Source organism: Diplotaxodon limnothrissa, linkage group LG14 (assembly GCF_057381915.1).
Source record: "Diplotaxodon limnothrissa isolate DT_005_m linkage group LG14, D_limnothrissa_male_GT1.1, whole genome shotgun sequence".
Classification (NCBI taxonomy): domain Eukaryota; kingdom Metazoa; phylum Chordata; class Actinopteri; order Cichliformes; family Cichlidae; genus Diplotaxodon; species Diplotaxodon limnothrissa.
In genome coordinates this window covers 25083087-25091387 of record NC_140609.1, presented here as the reverse complement: position 1 = coordinate 25091387, position 8301 = coordinate 25083087, and the positions used below count along the sequence as shown (strand labels likewise).

The 8301-nt window shown below is 42.7% G+C and overlaps 1 protein-coding gene across 1 annotated transcript; it reads left to right on the top strand.

Annotated features, from left to right (window-relative positions):
* The first annotated feature begins 268 nt into the window (after positions 1 to 268).
* On the top strand, positions 269 to 7954 carry bmp16 (bone morphogenetic protein 16). Its single transcript, XM_085370047.1, has 3 exons — positions 269 to 728; positions 5468 to 5829; positions 6717 to 7954. The coding sequence occupies exons 2-3, from the start codon at positions 5475 to 5477 to the stop codon at positions 7778 to 7780; spliced, it is 1419 nt and encodes a 472-aa protein (XP_085226173.1). The 5' UTR covers positions 269 to 728; positions 5468 to 5474; the 3' UTR covers positions 7781 to 7954.
* The last annotated feature ends 347 nt before the right edge of the window (positions 7955 to 8301 follow it).

The window sequence follows — 8301 nt, the reverse complement described above, 5'->3', positions numbered from 1 at the left end:
GTACTAGGGCCGATCTTAGTGACATCACTATTTGAGAGAATCTGAGTGGTCAGGAAAGTCATTTAGAGTTAAATTGGGTTTACCAGCTGGACACTAGAAGGAAAAAGTGTGTGTGCGTGTGTGAGAGAGAGACAGAGAGAGAGAGAGAGTGTGTGTAGGTGTATGTATGTGAGCAAGAAAAGAGAGAGAGGGAAGGGGGAGGAGATACAAAAGGGAGGAACAGAGTGGAGAGGAAAGCAGAGAGACATAGTAAGGTTTAGGAACAAGAAGGAGTTGTTGCCTGTGATACAGTACAGACAGACAGACAGACAGACATTTTCCTCTTGCAACTTCTAGCAGCGGTACCAGTCTGTCTTAAACAACTAAGGGTGGAAGTGTAGGCGACAGAGAAAAGGGAGTTGCCTACTAGCAGAGGTCAGGCAGGCAGAGGGGAAGCTAGTGGATGTTTTTTAAGAGTTTGCTTATCTGACACTGACAACAGGATGAGGAGCTGAGCGAGGGAGTAGACAGGGAGAGAAGCATGGAGCAAGCAACTTTACCTACAGTACATTTGCATAAGAGACATAGGAAAGACATGCACTGGCTTCTCTGAGAGAGGTAAAGAGACAGAGGTAAACAGTCCACTTTCTCCATTCTGTCCAAAGGAGCGGGAGTGAGAGCCGAGGGATCGTAACACTGGAGCTCAAGGATAAACCATGGACTCTGCATACATCCCACTACACCTGGACGTGAGTACTACATCCCTGTCCCTCTGTCTCTGTCTCTCACACACACATGCATAGATCTGTCTGTCAAACCACAGGCCACAGGAACTGCACTGCTGAAACCATTAGTCTCCGCTGGGAAAAACACACTCGTGTATATGAATACACTGCTGGCCCACTGTATTGCTCAATCTACCTCTTGTCAGGTAAGCAACTTGTCTGAGAATAATGTGCCCATTATGGGTTCAAAGAGCATGACGTAACTCGCCAACGCTGTGCAACATGCGAAGTATGAATTGGCCCTCAGTGTTATTGCTCAGCAGCTTTAATGTGAAAAGCAGAGGTGTGTTTTTGTTCTGTATTTCACATCGGTTTAGCTGTCAGACGCACAACGAGGGCAGTCTCTGAGCTTTCAGCAGTCATGAGTTAGATATGTCAGTATTTCCACTGATGCTGTTACAGTGTTGTGCCTCAGTAGGGCCTCCTGTTAACCACAATGCACTTGTGAGATCTCTGTGCAGCATCCCGGGCTGAGGAACAGAGGATGAAAGAGACAAGCTGTGAATACATGCTGAACTACTGATGCTCTGTTCTACCTCACAATTGAGACTTAAGCCAAAAAAAACAGTGCACGTAGGCATGTGCATGTAGATGTGACCAGCCAGAAAAAGCAATTTACAGTTAAGCTGTGGAAACTGTGTTTTCGAGCTAACTCTAAATCTATATCAAAGTTGTCTCACATTTTTACAACCCTTCACTGTTACATATATTGGCAAGTTTTTTTCCGTGTTAGGTTCACTCTGCCTGGCTGTTAGCCTGTGTTTAAGCTCTGTGGTGCTCTGTGCTCGGACACATTTGTATCCAAGTGCGTGTATGTTCTGTATGTGTAGAGCAGAAATGGACGCCTGGGTCATTAACCAACTAATCAGTCCAGCTGGGATGAATTAGAGTGCTGTTCTAATAGATTCCAATAAAACTCTACAGCAGCCTACCTGGAATATTGTTCTAATGATTTCATCTGTTACGCCTCAGAAAGTAGAGCCACAACTGCAACTGTTTTGGACATTTTTCACCCCACCCCCATTATGTATTAACTCCACAGCCCAGAGTAAACCATTAATGATGAGTTAAGTATGGGGAGTATGGTACAGGCTTAACCTCACATTTAATTATAGTGACTGTATGTTCACTTTATACATTTTAATGGGGGGAAAAAGTGTTAGCCAGTACAGATGTATCCTCAGAAGTGATCCCAGGTGTGTATATGCACACTGCACATCATATCTGGACCCATGAGGCTATCCGACATGGCACAGTTTCAAGAAAATGAGTTAGCTCAGAGCCTGAAAATGAACCCTGTGGCATGTACGCTGCACGTATCGTGTTCTGAAAGAATGGGACGGCAGCATAGAAAAATGAGAGCTTGGAAGGGGGGGAGAGAAATCAGGGAGAGTGAGAGGAGGAATTTAGGAAAAGAAACACGGGAAGAACAACAGGAAGGGAAAGTTGAGGGACCAGGCGTAACATGAAGACAGCGGCAGTGGATAAATCAGCCGGCTGTGGTGACACTCCGGCCCCCTGGCCCGGCAACAGTCTGCCGCACTCTTCCGCAAAAACACCATTCATTTTAAGACCTAGGAAAAAAGAGCGGAACTAATGGGGGAGATGGAGTGGGAGAAAGTCCATAGGAAAATGGGAAGGTGATGCAGAAAAGCATGAAAAGTGACATTTTAACAGGGAAGAACAAAAGATGTAAGAGAATAAAGGAAAAAAAGATGGTTTGAAGGGGACATGAGGGACTGTGCTTAAAGAAAAGTAAAACAGGGTTATATACGGTGGTGTATGACAACAAAAGGACAAAGTTCAAGGAATGCAAGGAGGAAGGAGGAAGGGGAAAGGGAGCAGAGTTTGAAATAAACAGATAAAAAGAGGGGCAGAAAGAGAAACGGATGTCAGAGGTCAGAGGTTTTAATCAGTGAGTTCAGAAAGACGCGGGGCAGACCAGCAGCCACACTCGTCCGCCGCATGCCAGGGTCACTCAGCTGTCTGCTCATGAGGTCAGGTCACATATAATAAGTCTCATAGGCTGAGCACAGAGGGGAAAGACACACAAACACGGCTGTTGAACTCCATACCTTTCATTTCGCCTTATCCCTGACCCCCTTCATTATACAGCTCTCCTCATTTATCCTTCCAGAACATTTCATTGTTTAAGCCAGAGGAAAGGTATAAACAAGTCAGAGATAAAATAAGGAACTGGGGAATGTAATCATAAAAATGTCAGTTTTTCTAGCCAACTTGAATGAGCTGACATCTGGGTGCCACCCACTCAGATGCACAGAACACATAAAACATCTAAATTAAGTCTGGATGCTCTTTGCCCTCCCTTGAAAGTGGATTGAACCATTCATAAGGCAGACACCCAGGGAGGAAACAAAGAGCCTGAAAAGCAGTGTAGGACACTGTTTCCAAACTTCTTTCTCTGTTTTTGCCCCTGTTCCTCTTCCTCGCTGCAGCTGTGACACACCCTTCTGTGTGACAACCTAACCTTTGTACCTCAGGGTGGTTTTGTAGGTGAGGAAAGTACAGGAGAGATGTGGTGTTGTTGTCCTTAATCTGCTTTACAAGCCTCCACAATATATGGGAGAGGTTGTCCGGCAGTTCCTAATCTGTAATTGTCCTCTGCTGCGTTGCCTCAGGTGAAACAGCACTGGGTGTGGTGTTTAATGGCCAGCTAGCAACAATCCCACGCTAGAGGTGGCTTATTTTCCCAGGCTTGCCCTTTGAGCCACGTACCACACACAGTACACATACCCACAGTCACATATACATAAAAAATACACACCTTCACACCTGTGACCTCCTTTTAACCTTTTTTCTGACAGCGTGGTAAGATTAGCTGTCATTACAGCGTCATTATGTGTTTACTCAGTCATAAACTCCTCTGTTATCTCGCTGTAGAGGCCCTAATTGATTCTCTGTCCCTTACAGGCGAGAGATAAAGAGATAGAAGCGAGAATGAGCGAGAGATAGGTGAGCACTTGGACGAGAAAAAAGATAAAGCCAAACTTAAAGTCCTGCAAAAGACATAAATTTAGATGCAGATGGGGTTTATTGTTCTGTTCTTCTTTACTGTGCAGCAGTTCATCTGATTTGCAGTGCAGATTTTTCTTTTCTGCCTGGTAAACAAGTTTTGCACCTTTGCACTGACCCTTTAACATCTCAGCTCCTTTTCAGGTCAAGCTAGCCATTACCTTGCTGCTTTGCAATTATTCACTCACTTATTAACACTCATACTACAGAGATGTAGGGTGTTGGCCGGGTCGCAGTAGTATTTGTGTGACCCCTGTCTGTGATCGCGTTCCAGCACTGAATGCCCTGCCAACACAATCAAGTGTAGCTAAAAGAGTGCTCTTGCAGCATCTGTGGGTTTCAAGTCAAATTAGTGACTGCGAATATAATCTTTTCACCCATTTGTATGTGCAGTAAGTGAGTGAAGCAGGCAGGAATGTGGAAGAAATAGGGAGGTTACATGCAGCTGGGCTGTGCAGGTGCAAATGAATCTAACTGTGGATGACCCAACGTAGGGAATACAACGTGTGTGCTGAGCAGAGCATGCCAGTGCATGCACATCTAAACTCTAGGGAGATTACGGATGTCCCATTTCTTGTCTTTCTTTTCTTTTTGTTTTATTTGCAAAATAAAACAACACAATTGTAATTGTGTGGTGGATACCTCTGTGCATGACGGCAGCCTTGAATTCATGATTTAACTAATGCAGATTTGTTTTGATTGATTTGCAGTGGCATTACTAGTAATGCTGCCCCAAAGCTCATATTTTTCAAAACTGTGACATTAAAAGCTTTCATTTGTTTTGATCACATCACTGTAGAAGACATGAAGTCCAATTATTCAGCTGGCTTACAGTCAGTGAGCACTTATTGCGGCACTATTTTTTTTGTTTTTTGTAATTAAAATACCAGAATTTACCCTGACATCAGACTAAACTGAGCATTTAGGTCTGCTATTTGATGCCTGAGATACATCTTTAATCTTCCTATAATTAAGGGGTTAATTAAATTAGACCTCAAATAAAAAATATTTTTAAAAAGCTACTTAATTCTTGAATAAGTATTTTCTCAAGTCATTTGAAAAAAAAAAAGGAAGAAAAAAATCTGGCTACATGTCACTCTATCAGGTCTCTGTAAATACCAAACACATCACAGGCATCCACACACACATACAAACAGCACTACTAGAGTAGAGCACACACAAACATGCAGCATGATTAAATTACAGATCGAGACTGTTTAATTACTGCTGCTTAGGTGTCCTGTGAGATAAATGGATCTCTAGGGGAAGAAGCCTGCAATAAATTAACAAAGAAAAAACAAAGTAGCACTGTTTCTACAACCAGGAGTAGCAAGCAAACAACTTCTTATGGACATGTGAATGGTAAATTTCTTGAACATATGCCACATGAAGGCTGAAGACTGATGAGAAACTAGTGTGTCCAGGAAGGAGAAGACATAAGCATAATATACAGAGTCCAGAAGCATCTCTCTGGGGCTATCTCTTTTGCAGATTTCAAGCAATACTTTATATTGTGTCATTATGTCATATGATTTAAATTCTTATTTAAAACACACAGAAGGAAGGACAGAGTGGTGCATGACCTGAAGTCGCAATTTTTTTTCTTTGATGTTTAGGTTACTTTGTATGCGTACCTTATTACCTCTCCTCACCTGCGCATCTCCCTCCAGGTCCACCATGTTCCCTCCTAACCTCCTGCTCCTCATGGTCCTGCTGCTACCTCATGCCTCGTCTGGTCGCCAGGGTGGAGACACCAGCGAGATCGATCATGGCAGGGTGCACCCCACACCTTCCGCTTTGTCACCGTCACTCCGGGATCCCGGTCTGGCTCAGACCATCCAGAGTCTCCTTTTGAGCCGACTGGGGCTGCAGTCTCAGCCTGACCCAAGGCCTGGAGTGCCAGTGCCACGGTACCTCGTGGATCTTTACCACTTCCACCAGCAGCAGTACCATCTAGTAGAGGACCCTTCATTTAATTTCCCCAGTCAGCACATCCAGGAGGCCAACACTATACGCAGCTTCCACCACAATGGTAAGCTTACTTACACAATTAGATGGCACGTAGTCAGGTGATTCCTCTTGATGTCAAACTAGATTCATGATATATGAATTATCTGTTTGAGCTGATTCTAGCTTTGAACCTTTATGGCAGTAACACACCTTTGCAAGTCTTTGTATGTCAGTTTTGAACAGTCAAAATAAGATACTACACTATCAAACGAGATAAGTGTAGTAAGTTTTTTTCAAAACATGTATGAGATCAGATTTAGACTAAGATAAAATATAGACTCGGGACTCTTCTCATCATAGTTGGATTAACCTGTTCACCAGGGAAACATTTGCTTTTGGGCCTATCCTGGCCATCATATTTGCCTCCCAGTTGCCCTTATTTCAGCACAAACAAGCTAGAATAAATGCAGACCTGCGATAATGGTTCATTATCAGTGAACCATCAGTGAGTTAACACTGCATATTCCTGTCAGACATGTTTGCTCCAAACTAAGAAAATGACAAAGGAGGAGCACACACAGTCATTTAATCTAATCTGAAGGCTCAGGTAATCCTGTAGCACCACTGAAGGAATTCCCAACTTTTGCCAGTACAATTATTTGATAATACAGAGGATGACATTAGTTAATGTTGCATTTTTGTGAGGAAAATCCATAAAGGAACTAACCCACGTGCTGTAACTATAAGGCTTTTAGTGTTATAGGTTAATGTATAATGTAAATGTAATGTAAATTTCTTTTAAAAAAATCTATCTGATATAGATTTCATTTTTTTTAAATTAAGTTTCTTTAAAAAAACAACAATGTTAAATTATTTGCTGACTACGCTATATAGTCTGACAATTTTCCTGCTATTGCTTAAATAAAGTCTTACTAAAGTGTTATATTGCTTTGTCACTCTTCCACTTAGAGCCCCTTGGAAACAGTCTTGGTGCAGAGGATCATACCAGAGTGCACATTTCCTTCAATATCTCTTCCATCCCTCAAGATGAGAGTGTGCTCTCTGCTGAGCTCCGCCTCCGTCGCAGTGACGAAGCAGCTCTGGGTCCTGGACCCCACAGACTAAACCTATACCTCACTGAGCACCATGAGGACCCTGAGCCCACTCTGCTGGAAACAAGGTTACTCACCAATGGCCTCCGTAGTTATAAAACAAGTGGTTTCTGGGAGGCTTTTAGTCTTAGTGCAGAACTCCTACATAAGGCCCATGCTGGGACTGGCAGCCTAGGATTCCTCCTGGAGGTCAGACCTGAAAACAACACCACCTCACTTCCTGAGCAGACCCTCTCTTCTGCTGCAAGTGAGGGGACAGAGAAATCAAAAGAGGCACACCTGAGGGTATGCAGATCTGTGGGACAAGACGATCACAGCTGGGCCCAAGAGAGACCCCTCTTGGTTACTTACAGTCATGATGGCCGTGGACAGGCTTTAGTCAAACATGGCAGAAGAAACCCTGGTAATGGCCAGAGGAGAAAAGGAGCAAAGGCGAGGGTCAAGAATAAAAACAAGGATCTCAATAGAAACCAAATCTGGGGAAGGGACAAAAAAATGGGGTATACTGTGCCGAGCTGGGCGGATGACAAAGGAGGAATCAATTGGAGCGAACGTGGAAGGGTGAAAAGAAACGGTGGTCGTTCTGCAAAACTGAAGCGCCTTTCCCGCAACAGGTGCCGCCGCCATCCACTATATGTAGATTTCAATGACGTGGGCTGGGAAAAGTGGATCATTGCACCCAGTGGCTACGACGCCTTCTTCTGCCTGGGTGAGTGTCGCTTTCCTTTGGCTGACCACATGAACTCCTCAAGCCACGCCATGGTGCAAACTCTGGTAAACTCTGTGAATGGAGCAGTGCCCCGGGCCTGCTGCGTCCCAACCTCTCTCAGTCCCATCGCCCTGCTCTACCTGGACTCTCAAGACCGAGTTGTGCTGAAAAATTATCAGGACATGGTTGTGGAGGGCTGCGGCTGTCGGTAGTGAGCTCCAAGTGACAAACTCACGTGGTCGGTGGGAATACAGAAGCAACAGAAGCATGAAAAGAGATGAGAGAAGGCAAGAAGAGACTCTATAAGTCAACTAATTTCAGACTGAGTGACAGAGACAAATGTAGCAACATACCAAGGATGAGTGAGAGATTGGGAAAGGGATGAGAGAGAGACCAACAATAAATAAATAAATATATATATATATATATATATATGTATATATATATGTGTATATATATGTGTATGTATATATATGTATGTATATATATGTATGTATATATATGTATGTATATATATGTATATATATATATGTATATATATATGTATATATATATATATGTGTATATATATGTGTATATATATGTGTATGTATATATATGTATGTATATATATATGTATATATATATATATATGTGTATATATATATGTATATATATGTGTATATATATGTGTATGTATATATATGTATGTATATATATGTATATATATGTATGTATATATATGTATATATAT

Excerpts from the sequence above, each read along its gene's own strand:
- bmp16 (XM_085370047.1), top strand. The coding sequence starts at position 5,475 with ATGTTCCCTCCTAACCTCCTGCTCCTCATGGTCCTGCTGCTACCTCAT. Across the intron at positions 5,830-6,716 it reads ACGCAGCTTCCACCACAATG|AGCCCCTTGGAAACAGTCTT; the intron begins GTAAGCTTACTT and ends TCTTCCACTTAG.